This window comes from Limulus polyphemus, unplaced genomic scaffold, assembly GCF_000517525.1.
Source record: "Limulus polyphemus unplaced genomic scaffold, Limulus_polyphemus-2.1.2 Scaffold745, whole genome shotgun sequence".
Taxonomy (NCBI): Eukaryota; Metazoa; Arthropoda; class Merostomata; order Xiphosura; family Limulidae; genus Limulus; species Limulus polyphemus.
Genome location: NW_013666355.1, coordinates 87,803 through 111,208, shown reverse-complemented (window position 1 = coordinate 111,208; position 23,406 = coordinate 87,803). Strand labels below are relative to the sequence as shown.

At 32.4% G+C, this 23,406-nt stretch overlaps 1 protein-coding gene across 1 annotated transcript in view; it reads left to right on the top strand.

Annotated features, from left to right (window-relative positions):
* LOC106460299 (diuretic hormone receptor-like) overlaps window positions 1-22,748 on the top strand; it is a 75,072-nt gene extending 52,324 nt beyond the window's left edge. The window contains exons 3-13 of the mRNA XM_013919993.2: window positions 4,159-4,281; window positions 7,773-7,870; window positions 8,557-8,657; window positions 11,611-11,737; window positions 15,100-15,250; window positions 15,647-15,731; window positions 17,707-17,773; window positions 19,377-19,462; window positions 20,356-20,488; window positions 21,372-21,413; window positions 21,611-22,748. Coding sequence (XP_013775447.1) covers window positions 4,159-4,281; window positions 7,773-7,870; window positions 8,557-8,657; window positions 11,611-11,737; window positions 15,100-15,250; window positions 15,647-15,731; window positions 17,707-17,773; window positions 19,377-19,462; window positions 20,356-20,488; window positions 21,372-21,413; window positions 21,611-21,883 — 1,286 coding nt within the window. The 3' untranslated portion in view covers window positions 21,884-22,748. The remainder of the gene's footprint in view (window positions 1-4,158; window positions 4,282-7,772; window positions 7,871-8,556; window positions 8,658-11,610; window positions 11,738-15,099; window positions 15,251-15,646; window positions 15,732-17,706; window positions 17,774-19,376; window positions 19,463-20,355; window positions 20,489-21,371; window positions 21,414-21,610) is intronic.
* The last annotated feature ends 658 nt before the right edge of the window (window positions 22,749-23,406 follow it).

The following is a 23,406-nucleotide window of genomic DNA, read 5'->3' as shown; positions in this document are numbered from 1 at the left end:
TTTTTTTTTTTTTTGTCTAGTGGTGGATTAATACGGTGTCAGCCAATCAGTTAGCTTAAATTTGAGTTTATGTAGCAATGAAGCAGTATAGGTACTAGAAATAATGTTCTTACGAACAAAACAGTAAGTAAAATATGTTTGAGGCATGATTTATTTGTGAAGTTAGCTTTATTATTAGTTAGTGTAATTGTAGTTAAATAACCTGTAAGTGGATAAATAAAAGTATTTTCTCATCATTCATTGGACTGGACTTTGCAAAAGGAATATTTAAAAAAGAACGGCCTCACCCAAAAATAGACGCCGTTACAATTATATATACATATTATATTTTGCATGAAACGAAGGTTTTCTTTTAGACTGTTAGCAACTTCTTTTTCAAATTTAGGAAGCATAGCAGTTTGTAACTTTTCTTTCAGCACCGATGAACTGTAAAGAAATTGTTCTTTATTTTTTGTTCTCACTTAAAACAAATTTACAGGTTAAAGTTTTAGTAAAATTCCTTTTAATAACAAAGTTTTGTCAGGGTCAAGCTAGGGATCCAAGAAGTGAACGTAACCGTTGTGATGTGAGTGTTTTTGCGAGCTTATATCATTCTAACAAACACTGAGAAGAAAATTCAAAAGGATAACTGAGCTATTCCTCTCTGGTTTCTGATTACATTTCTCCGTATAGTAAGAACGGCCTCTTGCTGCTGTACGTACCCAGTCTTATTGTCACTGGCAATTTTTGGCTGTTGAACCTAATTATATTGGTATTCGTGAATGCCTTTGTTGGTTAAGATACTTTTTGTTATCTGTTCTAGCCTATCTGAAAGTGAAAAATCAGTATTAGTATTGTGCATGGGTAGCCTAATTCACCACAACTGGAACAAGTAAGGTCACAGAAGCCCATCTGTTCCATCAAAGTACTCTTCAACCTTAACAAAAATAAACCCAAAACTACGGAAGTATAAACTTTTACGTACTAATATATTTATATTTATATTACTCAAATATGATAAACCAAATAGATACCGAAAATATCTTAAAACAATTTTTGTTTTTTCATTTGTTCCATCCTGTTAAGTTATAGTTTTTCTTAATTTTCACTTCTTTAGGAGAATTCTAACTTATCAAGGCGATGTGCTGTCAGGAAAAATGTCTACAGTTAAAATTACAGTGATAGCCAATGAAGAAAAACTGTGATTCATGTCACTTCAAATGCGTTAGCTTAATCGCATAAAAGATATCTTATTCTTCTGGTAGCTTAGTAGGCTTTTAAACAAATAGAAAAAATATGTGTTATGACATCAAAGTGAAACAAAGCTAGGTGTCTAGATTTTCCGAAACATGAAGTCTACATTAGAAGGACAGGATAGGTCGGTATATAACGTGACTTGTTAGGCATTTTGAAGTCTTTGTGATTTTCAACTATTATTTAGAAATGGTATAACAATTTTTTTATCTTTTGAAATGTTAATAAATATTAATGTAACGCTTTCTGTAATATAAGTAAATACTGTTTGATAAACAGTCAATATTAATTTGAAATTGAGACAACAAATTGAAGTTCAATCAATTTTTCCTTAACTACCATCTTTCTGTGATCGAGTGAATCAAAGAACAGTTTACCCACAATGAAAAATATAATCACATTTGTTCGGAGAGTAGAAAAACGAACAAGAGATTCTGTTAACAGGTGACAACCCTTGAAATAATCTAAAGAATTTATTACTCGGAAATGATTCCAGGGAATCCCCACATTGCTAGACCTTTTTGCCCCTAAAATGATAAGCTGATGTGTCAGCAGGGTTGTTTTTCTCATCCTTGGATTCGTTGTCTTGGTTTGCGATGTGTGTGTGCGGAATACAGATACTGTTAACAAAGGCATTATTCGCCTAAGTTGCCTAAGTCATTTGTAGTCTTTTATATTACTGAATATAGAATTAATGACAAAGGTTAATATTAATTCAGGTAGAAGGATTTATAATGTTAAGCTATCTTTCGAAGCTACACTGGGCTAACCGTCACTAATTTTGAAGCCTGATAGATTAGAGGGAAGACAACTAATCAACTGCAACCACTGTCAACATTTGGATTATACATTAATCGAATAGTGGGACTTGACAGTCATTATTATAACGCACCAACGACCCTAAAGTGCAGAGTGTGATTTTATTTTTTGCTTTGCTATTCAAGTGGTTATATTACTGCTCTAAACTCTTTTCCATAATATGATGTTAATTTTCTCCTAAGAATGGTTGAAATTTGGATATTATAAGAGTCTAAGGTTTCTTACTTACAAAATAAATTTTATAAATGTTATAAAATGATAAAATAATCTTAAGTAAGAACCAATACCAATATAAGAAAATTGTTTTGAATATTCCTTCTCCAACAATTACCTGTAAATAATGGGTCATTTACTTCTTCATTACTGGGGTATTCCATAAGCTTGTTTGTTTGTAGTTAAGCACAAAGCTACACAATGGGTTATCTGCGCTCTGCCCACCACGGGTATCGAAACCCGGTTTCTAGCGTTGTAAGTCCGCAGACATGCCGCTGTGCCACTGGGGGGGGGGGGGGCTTTCAATAAGCAATATATTCATCACGGGGAAATGTTCTAAATATTTTTGTACCAGTTCTCATCATATTTCTTTGGTGGATTTTGATGAGGCAACTGAAAAATATTTTTCACCGAGAAGACACCTTGTAATTCATTATCATACCAGTGCTTCCGTAAATCTCTTTTAATTTTGTTTGTTTGTTTGTTATTAAGCACAAAGCTACACAAAGGGCTATCTGTACTCTGCCCACCACGGGTATCGAAACCCGGTTTTCTAGCGGTGTAAGTCCGCAGACATGCCGCTGTACCACTAAGGGGGGGGATAAATAGATATACATTTTTGAGATGCTATTACAAAAATATGTTACATGGAAGTGAATTACAGTACATTTTGGCATTGTTTATAATTCGATAATTCTTGCCATGTGTTTCTTTTACAGAACAGGGATTTTTTTTGTATTTCCTTTTGTCCTAATTTCAAGTGCGTTTGCCTATATATTCTTATTTTTGCATAATACTTTCGAACAAAATTAGCTTACTTGGTTTTTATTAACGTTATCAAACATTCATCATTTATACATTTTCCTGTATAAAATAGTTGTATCTTTATTTGTCTTCCTCTAAATAATAATTTAAGTAAATTTGATCAGAAAAATTACAAATATACAACGTTGGTGATCAACATTTTTTTGCCTGTCAGAAATGCATTATATCTTAGAGCCAACGAAGAAATACAAAATGTTGAAACGAATATTCCTTTCGGGGAAGATATAACATTTCCTGTCTCAGTCAGATATCAAGGAAGATTGAAAAATAGAATGGAACAGATGTTTTGTAGGAGAATAAATTCAAATGTCGACTTCTATTTCATCTTGTAAATGAAAGAATGAAACGTTTAGTTATTCCTCACATTTCCCTACAAACGTTTATCATTCTTTCAAGCAAACCTGTTAAAGGGGTGGACTAGCATATAACCGCAAACTGTTCTTTAATTTTTGTTTTGTTTTGAGGTAGTATTCGAACTAAATTATTTCGAAATCTCATTATACATGTTTTTGTGTGTTTAGATAGGCTGTAACTAGCTGATTATTCTAAAATTCACTTGATTTTACGGATTCGTTTTGGAGCTCGGTAACGAAAACCAATTTTTATTTTGAAGTTTTCATGCATAGTCTTCGTTAGGTTGAGATTAAAACTTTTCGTTCAAAATACGATGCACTACCTTAGTTTAGTTTTAATTTATGCTTTGATTCATCAAAGACCAAATTTTGATTCAAGTTACTGCATGTATGTCATCAAAAAACTTACTCGTAAACCTTGCAGCTTTTCTTAACGAATCGATACTGACTTTATGGTAGTATCTTATTAATCAGTAATCCGAACAACAGTTCTCTCTATAAGGTTGACTCTGACTTCAGTTATTGAATAGAAATTTATTATCATATTATATGTATTTATGTGCATGTTACTGTTTCTAATCAGTGTTTGCTGCAATAACATAACGTTTTTATATTTACTGTCCAACTTCTCCACGTGACCCGTAGTACAATGTACTACATTAATAATAAACTTCCCCACTTGTATTTAGGGTAATGATACTAACTATACTTCCAGATAGTACCTCGTATTGTAACACCACATGGGATGGAGTTTCATGCTGGCCTACATCGCCAGGTGGCGCAATGGTTGAAATTTCTTGTTTTGGAGAGCTTCACGGAGTTCGTTATGACACAAGTCGTAAGTACATAAGTCAGGGCCATTTAAACTGTTATTTAGAGGACGATTTTTCCTCATAAGTCGTAAGTACATAAGTCAGGGCCATTTAAACTGTTATTTAGAGGACGATTTTTCCTGATAAGTCGTAAGTACATAAGTCAGGGCCATTTAAACTGTTATTTAGGGGACGATTTTTCCTCATAATTGTCCCATAACTGGCTAAAAATTAAATTATATAAACTAATAATTGAAAGTAAAGGAGAATGTATAACAAACAACATGTCAACCACATTACGTCTGTTGTATCCAGGGCGGACAAGACTTTTCGCACAGTACCAGAGCTTATCAGTTCGGTTGGGAAAGTGACAGACACAGTAATGGTTGAGACGCTATTAATGTTATCAAGTTACGCGAACAACAACTGCAATAGTATGAAACAGATGGAGTTGGTGAAGTATAATTTCGATCAAATTTGCTTAAGTCATTTACAATTCAGAATTAGGGTAAAGATTAACAATACATTATTATTTATTATTCAACGTTCATTATTTAATTATTTATTTTTGCTTTTTTTGAATAACTTTACTCCTCATTCAGAAGAAGTGGCGAACCAATAATTAGTGTTCTTCTTCCTGAGTGAGTCAAATAACCACAGCATAATTTTCAAAGAAATATATATATATGTATACATAAAATTTAAAAACTATGAGATGTTGTATTTATGTAAATGCACAAAGAAAAAAGAGTCACTGTCTAATATAGCTATAAGGCCCTTCAGACATGTCAAAGTGTTCAGAACTATGCGTTTACACCTTAGTGAGGGTTTAGCGAATCATACGATGCTATAACCCTGGATTAAAATCTTGAAAGACGTAGTTATTCAGCTATTTTTGCAGACGTAGCTATTCAACTCTCAATCTCACTTATAGTAAGAAAATTCTAAAAGGATGAAAAAAAAAGGTTCTTAGAAAAGAAAATGTGGATTTGGAATGAACTGTTCTTAAAAAAAAGAATGGCTTGCATGTATGAACTGTATTGTCCCATAACAACTCCAGTTTTTTGCCGCTTAACTTCTCCTGAAAGTTATTCTTTTTATTTAATTTATAGCTTTGATTCGTTCAGCAGAAGAAAAGAGTACTGCTATTTTCTCATCGCCCGTCGTTATCTATTCTATTTAATTATAACTTCTCATGCAATTTTACTCAGCATGATATTGTTGCTTGGATAAAATGAGATCCCAGTTTAATATACGTTTGAGTAACCGAAGACCACAAAGTATAAAAATAAAGAAAACTTTTTAAGATGAAGTGAGAATAAAACAACCTTCACGTGCTATTCAAAAAAACTTGTTAATGATTCCTGTACATAAGAACCTATCCTATATAAACACTAAAATATAATCATGTTAACACACATACACATATAAATGATTAACATATTTCACAACATATATGTAAGTGTTAGAAAACAATGAAAACAATAAGAGTTAATCAAAGAAAAATGTGTGTTATTTTAAACCTTACTTTGGTGGTAGATATAAAAGTAATATAATTCATGTTATATTAGTAAATAATAGTGTACAATTCGTTAAAACAGCTATCTACAAAAATACCTTTCCAGTAGAACCTAATTATATGTATTAAAAGTAAATGTAGATTTACTGCTCCGACGCTCAGCTAGCGTGACAGACTTAGGTTAAGCCTAAATCATTATACTAAACACTAGTGCAATTACTGTTCATTTAAAACTCTTGGTATATCGTGAGAGATATATTAAATATAAAAATAATTCCAATACATTCTTTCTTTGAATGTTGTAAAGTTTATATTCATATCAAGATTATTCATAAGCAATTATAAGAAACAATGAATACAATAAATAAAAAATTTGTAGATAATGACGACTTATGATGCTCGGCTTATTTAGTAATTGTAGATATTTTTACTATTTTTGATATGTTGTTCATCTGTATAACTTAATTTAAAATAAAATGTAAACCATGACTGTTATGAATTTAAAGTTCCAACGTCGTGGTTTATTCAATATTTGCCCTTCCGACACTGTTTGGCCTGGGTGGCTAGGGCGATCAATTCTCTGAGTCGCATGATCAAAACCCGTCGCCGAGCATGCTCATGTTATAATGTGACGATCAGTTCCACAGTCGTTGGTAAAGAATATCCCAAGAGTTAGCGGTGGGTGGATTTGGCTAATTCCCCTTCCTCTTGTCTATCATTTCAAAATTAGGGGCGGCTAGCACAGATAGCCCTCGAATAGCTTTGCCCAAAAATTCAACGATAAACCGATACTGTAATTTTGTGAATGATTTAATATTTTTTGTGGCAACAGTAGCTAGTCTTTCAATTTTCCATCACTTATTTAATTGTTGTTGCTAATATTGGCTATTTTCTGGGTGTGGCGACACTTATTTAATGTTTTTTTTTACCGGTAGTAGCTCTATCTGGGTGTGGCGACAGTTAATGGATTTTGTTAGTGATAGCTACTATCTAAGTATGGCGACAGTTATTCAATGGTTTTTGCCGATAGTAGCTACTATCTGGGTGTGGCGACACTTAATGATTTTTGCTGACAATAAGTACTGTCAGGGTGTGGCAACACTTGTTTGATGGAATTAATGCGTTATTTAACGTTTTTTGTTTTTTATGCAGCACTGAATACTCTCTGTATATGGCGACACACCAATTTAATATTGTTGGGTTTTTTAGAGCTAGCAACTTTGTGATACCAAACAGGAAATAGGATTGGGAGGTTGCTATGGGTAGAAGAGAGAATGTCGCGGATAGGATCCTTCATCGCTTTTGAGATATACTGTCACTATAAAAAGTTTTCTATTAATTTTCTTCGCACAACACATAGACAATAACTTTGTGATATCTCTCGGTGGAAGTACACATTCAGCGGTCACAATAATAGCCTTAGATCGATCCATCGCAGCTTTAGCTAAGCGGCTCTCAGTGTAAACCTTATATAGGACATGTAGATCGAGATAGGGTGGGAATCGTTCATTCAGAACAAACGCTTTTCGACTGCCCTTTACGCTTGATTCATCCATGACTTTTCTGGCAGCGAACCCTGGGATGAAAGCCGTCGACTTTCTACTGTGGGTTCTGATCAATCATCAACTTCATGTGAAAAAAACATAATGTAATAACAAAAAATGTTTTATTTAAAGCGTTGTTGAAAAGGAAGTTATGGAAGAGAAACATATTTTATACAAAAAATAATAATAAAAGAATGCGTAGCATTTACTTTGAAAGATTATGTGCAATATTTTTATTAACAAAAACCAAGTTGTTCTGTGACACATCAGAAAATATCGAAGGCCAGAAAAGACTAACATTAAAATCTACATATATAACTGTATGTTTATGTGTACTTTTTTATATGAAACGAAGAGAACTAGTTTAATATCATGAAACTTTCTGAGGACCTTGAAGACAGTGACTACATATGAATTGATTTATGAAACTGCTAAACTGTTTCTATATTCACAGAAAATGCCAGCAGATTTTGCTACGAGAACGGCACGTGGGCTAGAAAATCAGATTATTCAAGATGTACACACCTACAAAGCGATCCAGATCTCTTAAAGGTAGATATTGTGATTAATATCATAACGAAGATATCACGAACATCCCCATCCCTTCCAAACTGCTTCTCTGCATAAGTCGAGTAAACACCAGTCAAACATCTGCAAGGCTTTATTATTATATTAGATTCATACACATTTTGTATATTGTTCCCATTTTACAAAAAAAAAATATTTAATTTCTTTACAAAAACAAAGAATATTTTAATTATAAACAACATGAAATTGACATCTCAAATAAAAACGAATGTTTCTCAGTTATCAAGGTAGATCATTAGGACTGGTAGTAATATTTAAAGTAAAACGTAATTCATTTGTTTATAATTTTTTTCATTTGCATTTTTTCATTACAATATATGTTTATATAAAACGTAACTCATAAATCTAATACCTTTTAATGCAAGATTTCGATAATTTTGTGATTTTGCTATGATCATGTGACCGTTCACTTTCTTTTATCTCTTTTCTCAAATGCATCTATTTAAATGGTATCTATAGAAACATCTATAGCAAGTTTTCTATTAATAGTTACAATAGTTTATATTTTTACCTGATGATGTATCTCGCCAGCTACGTAGTGGAACATCTCAAATAGGTTTTTGCTTTTTGTGCTTTGTCTTTTATTTTACGTTCCTAGGCATGGTGGAGTTGTGCGTTAATTGAGATACAGTATCTAATCATATCTTTAGGTTTTGTGGGATGTGAAAGAAGCCACTACTATTTACTTTGTTGGATATGGGATTTCTTTGGTCGCTCTCTTCGTCGCTTTGTGGATCTTTCTGTATTTTAAGTAAGTTTTAACATCTTCTTTTCTCGAATTGTTATTGAGATAGTTTCACTCGATCTCACATCACGTATGTAAAAAGCTTTTAATGAGATAAAATGATTTACATTACGTCAAAAGATTATTTGCTAAAGCTTTTACATGTAACTTTTAACAGCACATTTAGTAGATTTTAAAACTTCGACTAACTCCTTGTTTTATTAATCACTCACAAGGCAGAAATTAATTTCAGAAACGGACGAAGGGCTTTATTTTTAGTAAGATTTGCCACAACCACATCAAGTCAAGATGAAACGTACTTTCTTCCTTTAATGTATAGAAAAAAATCGTTGAATATGTCGATAAACATGAAAAGTTAAAGTAAACGGAAACTTTAAAAGTAAGAGGAATTAATATGAAAAACTGGAAAATATAGCACACAATCTAATAGGTATTAGCTTATGATAAAATATTATATAGGAAACTATCAAAATGTATTTTACTGCTAAAATCAGGTGAGATTAAATATACAAATATCAATGTAATAATACTATATTAACAACAACATTGGGTAATACACCTGAGTTAAAGTGATCAGATTTAAACCAATCAACAGGAAAAAAACAAAACGCCACCAGATGTTATCTAAATATAATGATTGGGAACATGAATATTTCGAGTACGTAAACGCTCACCAGGTGTCATATAGGTTTCAGTGATTGGGAAATCAGACTGATAACCTGAATGTTTAAAGTGCGTAGATTTTTTTTTTTGTTGTTGTTGTTTGTATTACTCAAGCCATTTAAAAAAAAATTAAATATTATTTTGATATTAAAAGGACATGTTGAAAATGCTTTTTGCACAAAAACACAAATAAAAAAAAAATAGACAACGATTTACTGATTGGGTCATAACAGGAATAGCGTATTGCTATTATAACAGGAATAGCGTATTGCTATTAGAGATTTGACGACACGGAACATTTCTAGTACGTACGCACGGAAATTGATTGTTTAACCAATTACTCAGTTTCACCATTAGTACACTTGTTTATATAAGAAAACCGTTTGAAACTGAGAATCGTTGTTTGTTCTGTTTCGGATATTCGCGCAAGGCTACTTAAGGGCTATCTGCACTAGCTGTCTCTAATTTTGAAGTGAGAGGCTAGAAGAAAGGCAGCTAATGAACAGCACCCACTGCCAACGTTTTGGATTCTTTAATCAAATAGTGTGTTTGACCATTACTCTAATAAGGCATCCACTGCCCCAACGTATGGAGTTAATTGTTCTTTCTTTGCGGTAACGGGACGTAAACCATGGAGCCTCATAGCCGCAGTCCAGCATGCTAATTTCTAGAACACGGCCCTAAAAATGAAATGAAACTTAAATATGTTGGCTAGTGGACGTTTCTGGGTTTTTTCCTGCCATTTCGCCTACTTAATATTTATTTTTTATCAGCCAAAACTAAAGTAACCCTAAAACGTTGAAAGGTTTGATAGAGATTAATCTTTATTCTCTTTTTATCCTGCCGACTTGACCTAATGCTGGTGTTCAGCAATAGGCAGTCAGTCATATATTTATTATTTATATCTTAATGTAAATACTAGCTTGCTTTTGACTCGCACGAGGTTATAAAGACTGTTAATATAGTAATAAGATATTTAGATAAAAATGAAAACGGATAAATAAAACACCGTGATTTACGTTTTAACTTTAAGAGATCGTTTTTCGGTTCTCCTCTACAACTTATGCAGGAAATAATAAGTTACGAAGTTTGGGGTTAAGTTTGAATAATTTACTGTATGGGGGTTTAATTTAAGGGGTTTCCGTGCGGGGATATACTTTAAGGATCTTGTTGCTCTTTTCCACCTTTACCTGGCATATTATCATTTACTTAGCTGTTTGTTTTCGGATATTCTAAGAAAGCTACTCAAGCGCTATTTGCGAGATCCATTCCTAATTTTGAACTGACATACTAGAAGGAAAGCCAACGTCAGTTTCTGGGCTACTGTTGTTTGACTGAACCATAGAATTTGACAGTCACACTTATGACGCACCTACGACTCCAAAGTGTAAAGCACTATTTTGTGTATGTGTTTGTGTTATGAAGACGTGAACAACTGACCCGCTGATATATTATGAATAATTTTCATAATATCAGCTGGTTCATAATTTCAGGACGTATAGATGTAACAGTTTGAAGTTACGCAAATAAAACGATGTTTTTTCTTAACTGAATTATTTGCGTGCTTTTTTTTTTACGTATTTTCCATCTATAAGATAATAAGTAATAATCTCGTTGATTTATTCGTTATTTATATACAACTAATTAAATAACTTGGATGAATCTTAGAGGTTATTCAAGGAAGAGTTGAACTTTGTAGTTCGTACTTTTCGTTAATAACTCCATTTTTCAAGCCGACACAAAATTTTATTGCAGACCTTCCAAGCATAATGCCAGCACATTATTTAAGTATTCTGAACTACAAAAAACAAAGTTTAAAAACATTTCTTCATCAGTTTGGGTTTCTGTAATATTGTCAAATACGATATAAGGATTTTTCATTTTATTGTAGAATAAAGAAATCCTAAGAAATGTTTCTGTAATATTTTTTTATGTTGTAAGATACAATTTTACAAATATTTGTCTAACATACATATATATATATATATATATTTAATTACAAAATAACATGGAAGAAATGTAAAGCACACTTTATATCAATATTTATACGCATATTTTCAAACTTCAACTAAACGTGCAGTGTTATTTTTAACATTTGATTTTCATATCAAAGTACGTAGTAAACTACATCATACTTATAAAGAACAGTTTTTGATCGAATCAATATTCCCTACACAACTGAACGTAGCAGATTTACAGAAAACTGCAGCGTTTACCTTAAGTACGTAATTTTTGAAACCGTGTAAGTTGAAACGTACGGAAATAACATTATGGGTGTTTTTATCATGTTTTTCAGAGATCTCAGGTGCTTAAGGAATACCATTCATACTCACCTAATCGTCACATACATCCTAATTGACCTAGTATGGATCATTACTGCATCATTGCAGATGGGCCCCTCACCGTCACTGATAAAAACAAAGGTAAGTTAGTATTTTACTTGCTATTATCCAATAAATAGAAATATTAATTCCCATGCTCTCTAAAAATTTTAACTTAAATAGTACACAAAAGCCAACACTTCAAGGACACCTACAATAAATATCATTTTAATGGATAGTCTAAATTATTTTAATTAGAATGACATTTTCACTTTAACTAGAAAATAAGCATTATAATTTTATTTATAAAGATCACTATAATTCAATCTAGTCAGTATTTTTAGAGAGTTTAATTGCTAGAATCAAATTATAATTCATTAGTAACACCGCGTGTTATAAAGGGAAAAATGCAATTAAATTTGGAATGGATGACTTTAATAATGTAATTAATGAAGACAAAAGTGGTTATTATTTTCAATTTGGTTTACTTACCCCGCTAAGGTATTAAAATAAACTGGAATAATCTTCTATGGGCGTTGTTTGTGTGTCTGCGTTTTACAACACTGTGTTACTTTCTCGTATATGTATTGTATAATTCGGCCTTCGTAGCAAGCAAAAGATGTTACAGACGACTAATGAAGTCTTTAGCACAAAGACCGAAACGCTGGCTATGTTATAACTCCAGAAAGTTCGACGCAAGCACATAATATATATGCTAAACTAGTGTCTAAAATAGCTACTTGACATTTTTGTGCTATATTATTTGAAATGCAAAATTGTGGGAAGTCTAATGAGAGTTTAAAATTCTGACAGTGGTTGAAATATTCCATTTTCATTTTAGCATTTGCTGTCAGACAGAAACATGAAATATATGGAGTGACATACAAGTAGAGAGCTTGTAAAACTAAAGTTTAACTACACTTGTGGGGCGATACACTTGATTGAAATTGGATGCTAACAAGCAAAAGACGCCCTCTACATGACAGGAAATTGACCTCATCGAAATTCGGCGCACTTCATCAGTTAGTAACAGAACATAAATAACGATAGACGACAATCGCTTTAACATGCCATCTCTCGTGCCAAACGTGTGGATGGGAAACCTTTATAAAAAATCGAAAGAACATATATTTCTCAAAGGATATGTAGAGATTAACTTTATTAGAACTTATGATTGTCATACTTGGAGCAATTTTATCTTAAAACTGCTTTAAAATATGGGTATCTAGGGGTTTCTCATGAAAAGATGAATCTTTTTATGGGCTGAGGTACTCGTTGTTCTAATTCGTACGAGTACAATGCTCTATTTTGAACTTAATTAGTTAGCCATTTCAAATAATAACACCACAGTTGTATAAAAGTTCCAATTTCATAACCTGAATCAGTAAGTTGTCGCTTATATATTTTAAATACCTTAGAAACAGAACCATATTCAAACATAAAAGAGACGCAATGCTAAGCATTACATCTCATGTTCAAGTATTAGTGCTGAAACAAAACCTAACGTGATAAACATTTTTAAAGATCCAAACAATGAAGTCACGGCATTTTCTCTCACCGCTTCATACAAAACGTTGTAACAAATTTAATAACCGGATGATACACAGCATAAAATGATTCATTACAAATTGTTACAAAGACTTGTTAACGAATTAAATCATCAGAATATACGACAACGTATGGTGATTGTCATAGCCTAGTACAAAACTTTTTTACCGTATTAACTCAATGAAATGAACAACGTTTAAAAAGTTTTTGTTGACATATTTTACCAATTAAAGACATCATATTTTGGGATCTTTTACAAATTAGTACAAAATGCCGTTTAAGCACTAAACCATTCAAAGTTATTAGAATATAATGACCCATTAATAGTATTAACCACCAATGAAAGTTTGTTTCTATGTTTATTGCTGTGTTTTTATAATCTTCACACAAAGCTGCACATGGAATCTGTGTACCTAGCTGTCCCTAATTTGTAAGATAGGCTAGAGGGAAGGCAACTAGCCAAAATAACCCACTGCCAACGTTAGGGCTACTACTCTTGTCTGATTGAATAGTAGGATTTAACTATCACTATTATAGCGCACTCACAGCCCAAAGAGAGAAGCGCGTTTTATTTTGCAGCAACGGGACGTGAACCATGAACCCTCGACGGTTTCCTAGTTCGGGAGGCTAGCAATCAAGCCGCACCCGGTCCACCAGTTAAAGTCATTGGAGTATGAGGATCCACCACAGCTTTGTATGGGAAAATCTGTTAACAATCTAAACCAGTACAAGACATTAAAACTTGATGATCCACTACAACTTTGCACAGGAAAAACTATTAACAGTCTAACTCACCGAAAGATATGAAGGCATGATGATTCCGTACATTTTGGTACAGAAAAAAACCATTAAAAATCTAAACCAATACACGCCCTTAGAGCATGATGATCCACTACAACTTTGCACAGGAAAAACTATTAACAGTCTAAATCACCGAAAGATATGAAGGCATGATGATTCCGTACATTTTGGTACAGAAAAAAACCATTAAAAAATCTAAACCAATACACGCCCTTAGAGCATGATTATCCACCACAGTTTCTTACAAGAAAAACAAAATGTTAACAGTCTAAACCACTGATGGACATTAGTTTATGATGATCTACTACAGCGTCGTACAGGTAAAATTATTAACAGTCTAAACCACTGAAACACATTTGGAACGTGATAATCCCATATAGCTTCGCATCAATCTAAACCCCTGAAAAACGTTAATCAGAAACATTTTAGCAACATTAACACAGTAGCTTAATTTACTAAGCTGTTTATTAATAATTCTATTATCAAATATTTTCCAGAATAATTCATATTTACATGAAAGTTGTTGGAAATCCAGTGTAATATACCTTGATCTTCTCTTGGAGTCGTTTTCACTAAAAGTAGACAGGATATAAAAGAAACACTTACCGAAACGTTGGATTAAATATGCTTGCCAAATCAAGTTAGATTTAATTTGAATGCACGTCCCGCTTAGATGATTCTCATTAGTTGTTTCGAACGTAATATCAGTAATACACATTTTGTGAATATTTGTTAAGCAGGATGTACAGTACAGAGCGTGGCCTACCGGTCAGCATGCTGGATTGTGAATCCCATAGTCCCAAGTTCGTGTCCCGTCGTCGCAAAATTGCGCCAATACTTTAGGCCGTGGGTACGTTATACGATTGAGAGTCAAAGTCCATTGTTCAGTCAGTCAAGAGTAGTCCAAGTGAGTGTTGTATATTAGCTACCTTTTATCTAGTGTAACAGTTCCAAATCAGGGACGGCCGGCGCAGATAGACCTTATGCATTTTTGAGAGAATATCCGACAAACGAGAACAAAAGATCAAAACGTAAAATGTTTTCTTTAATATATATATGTACATATGATCATTTTCTTTGAAACCCTATTGAGTTACAACCTTATTTCTATCTAGACGGCCTGTATCCTCACTATTTTCCTGACGTACTTGATGGGGACGAATTTCTTTTGGATGTTTGTGGAAGGTTTATACCTTTACATCCTGGTGGTTAAAACGTTTTCAATCGACTTCATTAAATTTCATCTGTACGCTGCGATTGGATGGGGTAAGCCTGCATGCTGTTTTAAAACACACACGTATATATGGCATAGCAACATGTTCTGAAATGTTTTCACAGCGAGTCGTCATTTCTTGTGCAATTAGTGTTTGGAAACATATAGCCCGGTCATTATTTTTACATATCAAGTATCACGGATGCTTGATATGTACTATCTTTAAAAGACTGTTAACAAGTATTTCGTTAGAATATATTCTGTCAATCCTGATTTTCTTATTAACGTACAAAGAGATAATAGAGTATTAGAAAGGTGTTAAAATTGAACATCATAGAACGACCTTATCTTACATCTTTCCAGTTGCAACAAAGTTCTAGCCCTTACTCTATTATCACTGTATTTTTAGAATATAAAACACTATGTAAAATAATTTGATGTCATTATAGGTCTACCTGCACTTGTAATTCTTATTTGGGCGCCTGTAAAGGCTTACTTCTCCCCGTTGACTGGTGATGTATTCCTTCAACTCGGGTAAGTCACAAAAATGAACTTAAAGAACTGGATTTCTACTGCTACTTATATAATTTTTTCACCACCTGAGATAGACAATGTTATTAGACATGAAATTTACAAAAACTATATTCTGTCAAATAGATGTATATCTGGAAACAAAATCAAAATACTTCTCAGTCAGCTTAAACTAATATAATCACTTAAGAAATATATAAATTTATTGTTAATTGTGTAAGATCTAATTAATATGAAATCAGACACTTAGAAACTGGCAACATCTTTTGATCATTGAAGACTAAAATAGCACACTTGGTAAATACACGCATCTTCCATGTCTGTAAATAAAGAAAACAATACGAGGGCTCTAAGTAGAAATTAAAACGTGAAGTGAACTTCCCTTATGAAATAATTAAAAATAACAACAAATATCTTCAAATTATCTCCTAGCGTACGTTTTCGGAACTTCTAGTTAAAAGCAGAATAAAATGAATTTACATCAGTCTTTATACATTTTCAAAGTACAGTTGCTAAATATAACGATAATTAAACAAATAAAACACAAAACAGTATTATGGGGAGAAACTACAGCAAGAAAACACAACGAAAAAGGTAAAATCAGTAATACGAACATATTACAAATGTGTAATTTAAATGAAGACTGCATGTTGTTCAGTGTTAGAGATTGCTGCTTGATGTGGAGGGTTTCTTTGATCAATAATTCCAGGTCAGTATTAGACTTGTAGATGATAGAGAAATTTGATAGTATAGGTTGATGTCCTGTTTCTTCACTATGTTGGCGTATAGAGGAAACACAGGGGGCTACTCAATTTTTTTTGCGTTTTAATGGAAATTCCCATATGTTCATAGGCTCTGACTTTTAAATGGCGTTTGGTTTTTGCCAATATAGGAGGACTTACAGTCTCCACACGTTTAACTGTTTAACTAAAAGTTACAGCTCTGTTTATGAATCGTTATGAGGCTTAAAACTTCATGCAAGTCATTATACAATTTCACTTATTCAACTAAATGATAAACAGTAGGCCAGTTAAATAAATATATAGTTTTTATGCTAATTAGATATGCAGGTACTCTCATCTAGCGGTGAGAATAACACAGATAGCCAGCCCACTGTGTAGGTTCAGGCTTAACAACAAACAAACAAAACAACTCACCTCATTTATTATATCTTATACACCTGTAATAGTTTCCAGTATAACCTACTTTATTTCAAATGTCACTAAAGACTAGCTTATTTTTAGTCAGTTATGCCGGGGATTTTCTTTAAAGTAAAGAGACATCCGAATATAAAAACTTCAAATATATACATATATATATATATATATATATATATTATTGTTACTCACTCTACAAATTGATATATATATTATTGTTACTTACTCTACAAATTGATATATATATTATTGTTACTTACTCTACAAATTGATATATATATTATTGTTACTTACTCTACAAATTGATATATATATTATAGTTACTTACTCTACAATTTTATTGTAATTTGGTCTTTGTTTGCAAAAAACTATATTAAAATAGCGTTGCTCATCTGATGGGTGTCACAAAATTATGACTTTTTCCTACGTCTAATTTATTGAAATAAAAAAAAACATTATACAATACAGCTCCTAAGTCTTAGTTCTCTAATCCCAAATTAACTAAAAATAAATCAATCTTCTGTATAATAAAACTCAAGACCAAGTTCGAATTGTTAAAGTAACTAAGTGATAGAACTCAGGATGTAATAAGCTAAGGATTCACATCACAGATATCATTAATATTTTAAGATATCTCATCCACTCTTACAGTGTCTAAAGGGCTCTAACGATGCCTTTCATTCAACAAATGATACCAAAACACTAATTCTCACTTTTTGGAAATAAACAAGTAATTTTTAATCTAAAAACATTAACATACCGTTAGAATGCAATGTTCTTCAGTCCTAAAGTATCTTGTTTTCTAACAACATTTGTTTTAGATGCCCATGGCAGAGCAAAGACAATTACGACTATATCTTTATAGTCCCTGTCATCGCTATTCTCATGGTAAGTAGTTCTTAAAATGCTTGCATTAAACATCTACACAAGCGCTAGTAAACAATTACAAAAGGTTTTGTCAAGAAAGCATCACACATACGTTAGATAGCGGAAAGCATTGTTAAGTATCACACACGGGTAAAGCATTGTTAAGGATCACTCATGGGTAAAAAATTATTGAGTATCACACATGAAAGAAATATTGTTGAATACCACACATGGGTATAAAGTTGTTGAATATCTCATACGGTTAAAATTTGTTGAGTGTCACACATGAGGGAAATATTGTTGAATATTACACATGGGTATAAAGTTGTTGAATATCTCATACGGTTAAAATTTGTTGAGTGTCACACATGAGGGAAATATTGTTGAATACCACACATGGGTATAAAGTTGTTGAATATCTCATACGGTTAAAATTTGTTGAGTATCACACATGAGGGAAATATTGTTGAATACCACACATGGGTATAAAGTTGTTGAATATCTCACACGGGTAAAAATTGTTAAGTATCACACATGGGTAAAAAAATTGTCGAGTATCACACACGGGCAGAACATTATCGAGTATCACACATGGGTAAAACATTGATAAGTATCGCACATGGCTGAAAACGTGTACAATATAGCTTGCCCCAATTCATTGTTGTTATTATTTTGTTATAGTATAAACCCTATAGTCAACAACTGCTAAAGAGGTGTTTTCTTCCGTCCAATCGGATAAAATACTCTTTATGTTATTTTACAAAGTAGTATGGTTACAACAAGACCATCTAATTTAACTTAATCAGCTAGACGGTTCAAATCAATACAGTTTCATCTTGCATGCAGTGTAGCTTGAAACTAAGAAATACAAACGAAATAAACATGCATCCCAATAAAAACATCCCTAGTTAATTGTCATAAGTTTCGATCAACGTTAAACGAACACGCTTAATGAAATCCTTGCTTAATTTCTTTCTTTTTTTTTTTTGAGTTACAAACACACTGTTTAGAATTTCCGTAATGAAAATATAGATTTTCAAACAAAGTCCTGGAAATTACCATTTATAAGTCCTTCCTCCTGTTTTTGCTGAAAGAATATTAGAAGGAAATTTTATTTAATTCGTGAAGATAATTACTATACTGGCTTAGAAATCTAAGTCAGAAATATTAGAACACGGTAATGAACTCATCACGCGTTGATACAGTTGACTTCAGTGTTTATTAGATTAATAATAGAGCCAGAATATCTCAAATCCAAAGATGATTTAAAACGGACTGTATTATTCTGTTATCAGTATATAGTTTGTGCTCTACTATAACCTATATTTTCAACAAAAAAAAAATTGAAGAAAAGTACAATATTTACATGATATCAATTGACAAGTATAGAAATTCATGGCTGTTTACCATATTATCAATCGTTTGGATAAGAGAACTCTATCAGATTAGATTAAATCATTCTTATTTTTTCCCTGTTCTATTTCAACATGGTTTGTATATACATATATATCTATATATGCATAAATACTGTTCCCTGTCTCATTTATTACAACTTATTTGTGTAACAATATCTAAAGTAGTACCCAAACAGTGGGTTAAACTGACTTAACCAACTGTATTCTAGATAAACATCTTTTTCTTGGCTCGGATCATGTGGGTATTAATTACCAAGCTGCGAGCAGCCACAACTGTTGAACAGAAACAATACAGGTAATAACTTAGAATCCCAAAATAAGACATAATGAACTCAGAGAGTTAATAAACTGACAGATAACATTTCTAATTTAAACATTTAACTAATTACAATTTTCATGCATAATTGTAGCCCATTGGAACTAGAAAAAAAAACCTTGTAAATATTTCCTATAGTTTGCTGAAATTTTCTATATTTTGTTCTAAGTGATTTATTTTAAGATAGTCAATAATGTTTGAACTCCTAGACAACTTTGTAGAACCCTTACAAATTAAATGTATAACCTGGACAGTTGGTTTTTTAAAAAAATAGTGAAACTGTGAATTATTGTTACTTATCTTGCTGCTGTGCCATCATTATGCTTATAAGTCGTTATTTGTCAATTTACTATTGTATTAGCATAACGTGCTTCCATACACAACTATGAGAAAGTATGTTGTAGCAACAGTAGACTGCTGAAAACCATATCCTCTTTCATGAAGTCTAATCATACTGTATCTGAGATCACTGAATAATGATATTATTTAACCATAAAATGTAACCATTCAAGAAACGCACGATTCATTTTTGTTTGAATTTTGTGAGACGTGTGTTAATAAGCTGATGGGGAATGGAGTGGAGGAGAAAAAAAAATGCAGAACTAGTTTTCATGTGATTCAAGATACTTCTGTTATGTCCATATAAATTTCTACACTTAATTAAGTTTTGACAGTAGCGAGTGCTGAGAAACCTGGTACATCTATTCCACGTTTTCCTTAACTAAAATTGTCTGTCAACTAACTTATAGTATCTTTTTCTTTAATCTAGATTTGACTCACTCAAATGAAAGAAAAAATTTATGCGAAGGGACATTTTTCTGTGTTTATCATAAAATAAAAATATTATTGAAATTACATTTTTCTACAAGTAGAAAGGCAGCAAAGGCTTTGCTAGTACTAATTCCGCTGCTAGGAGTCACTTATGTCCTGGTCATCGTAACACCCAATCACAGAACTGCAAGAATTGTGTTTACTTACCTGCAGGCAACTTTACTCTCGACTCAGGTACGTAGCACAGTGCTTTTACTATCGATAAATTATGTTGCATGATGGACTATTAGTGCTATGCCTACTGAAGGGATCGAATTCCGAATTTTAGCGTCATAAGGTCTCAAACTTACCGGTGTGCAAGCACTTAATTATCGATTTTCTGCACATAGAAATAAACATTGTATATATATATACATATATATACTTTTATTAATCGGGAAAAGCGGCATCTTTTTTTTTATCCACTCACGTAATTTCAACAGAGAAAAAGTACATAAGAAGAGGCTCTTAACATGGTTGAATTATTGCTATTGGAACGTGAGGTGTTAGGTAAACTGTTCAATATTACTAAAACCTTATTTCGTATTTTACACGTTCTAACTCTCAACTGCTATGAATAAAGTCGTTAATCTATTTCACCGTGCTATTGAAGTTTGGAAGAGTGAGGCTTTTTTAAATTACTTACAACCAAAGTTTCGTTGTTTATCTTTCTGAAAGAGTAGGATAGTTAGAAATTAACCCAAATTTCTGGAACGCTGCTATACCGAAAAAAATTGATGATTTACCCTGGTAATCCATAATTTTTTGCTTTGCTTAATTATTGACCCCTCTATATATATACATATATGAGTGTGTGTGTGTGTGTGTACGAAATAAAAATTATAATTTTATATTATTCAGGATCAATATCATCTAATTCGCTTTTTATTTGTATCGTTTGAGATTTGAACTATGGACTGTCATTGTACATTTTATTAAAAACACGAATATTATTTTCCTGTCTACAATACGGTATTTATAATTCAAAATATTACACTATATATTATCACTAATAAATGTTTATTTGTAAAGAGCAGTGCTGATTACTGCTATTTAATTTAATTTTATTACATTTCAGGGCCTTACAGTAGCCATTCTGTACTGTTTCTTCAATGGAGAGGTAAGCACGTAAATGAGTTAATTCTCTTATCTTATAATAAATGGAAGAGTAAAAATAATTTCAAAACAACCAATCCTGATCGATTAAGAGCGTTCTGATTCTTGTGTCAGGAGGCTGTCTTAAAATAAAGCTTACGTTTAGGAGTCTATCATTTTAATCTAGTTTAAAAAAAAAAACAAGATGTCTTGTTTTATTAGGTGCGAAACTCACTTCGTCATCACATGGAACGCTGGAAAATGGTTCGGACACTAGGGGGCGCTCCTCGTCATTCCATCAGTTCCCGACCGTCCCAACATGGTGAAGTCCTAAATTCTTATACTAGCCGAAGATCTCGTGGTAGAGGGAGCTGCATTAGTTTCACTACTACCACGTCTTTCATTAGTGGCAGTAACCACAATACACACAGTGGGCACAACAAGCACAATGAGACGTCATTCGCCATGCTTACAACAAAACCGGATGCGATTTGAAACCGATATTTTTGGACGTGAAGAAGGACAGTAACAACGGATGTGTTGCTCGTTAAACAAACAACAACAACAAAGAAAAACATTTCAGCACCAACAGATATGAGCTTTGATTTGAAGAAATGGACTGGGACTTTTCTTGACTTTAACCATACGTAGATTAATTGTTCAACCTGTCAGTATAGAGTTTCGGAAAAATTAAACACATTATTAGTCTCGTGCTCTATTATAACGTTTTTTTTTTTTGTATATGTGTCAAGCATTCTTTAGTATTCTACGCTGTTTTAAAGATTTGGTATAAATTTACTGAATGTTGTGGATAATTGCGAACAAATTTACTTTCTCGTTACTTATATCCAAATGAGATAATGTAATTATCTATGTGCGTGTGTTGTGGTACATTTTTATCTTAACACACGCAGTGCTTCGGAAATCAAATTAGAAGGAGTAGTTATCACAACTTCACGTAATGATGTAAATTAAGGTATTGTCATAATTGGTGTATTTATTTTTATCTACATACGTAGTTAATCCTACACTACATTCGAAGAAAATTTAGTGAATATTCTGGTTGTAGAAGAAAAAAAACTTATAATAAAATTGGAAACAGTAACAAATTCGTGGTCATATTACTATTATTCTGCTTGATGAAGTCGAAAACCCTCCGCATCAGAGGAAAGAAACGGTTTAATTCGTCTTTCACGCACGTTAGCGTTGGTCTGCCCTTTCTCCCGTCACCCCCTCCCCAGCTCTTGTAGGGATTTATCTAAACGATCTTAACCGCTTTGTTAGCGTTAATGCTAGCTTTATAAGAGGAGTTAGTTTGTTAATTTTTTGCATCATGCGCTCAGAATACTTTGTATTACATCCACACAATTACACTAACTAACCAGATTATTAACGTAAAGGTCAACACTTTATTCTCTATCTTTCCACCCAAAAAATAAAACATAACCAATTTAAATCCAGATGCAAGAGTTGAGAGTCAAGTTGTAAAGATTCTTGTATAAAAACGTGATTGATATTAATAAACAAAGTTAAACTACGTAGCTAGATCCCTTACTTTTCTGAAGTTCCAAAATAGAGTTTTGTATAAACAAACCACAATGTGGCCACACACAAAAAAATACTAGACCAAGTGGTCCTTATCGATTAAGTTTCGGTCTCGGTTTTATTTTACTTCCCTGTATAAGTGAAGCCGACCTTCTATTAAGGGCACAAAATTAATTTAACCATAAAAATAAACTTAAACAGGGTAGAAGGTTAATGCAAAATTAGCTCCAATTTTAACTCCAATATCTAAATAATTTATACACAAACTTTCTTTTTTTGAACTTTACTTTTGGCTTAAATATAATTTTATTTTGGCACACATTTCTATACATATAGCTAGAAATTAGCCCACGCTGCTTTACTGAGCATTTTTTGAAAACTTGCTTGCTCTTTTAATTCGTATTTTTGCTTTGTTTTCTTTTTAAGCTATAAAGATTAACAAGTAAAGAAAAATTCTCAAAATGGGAAGTCAA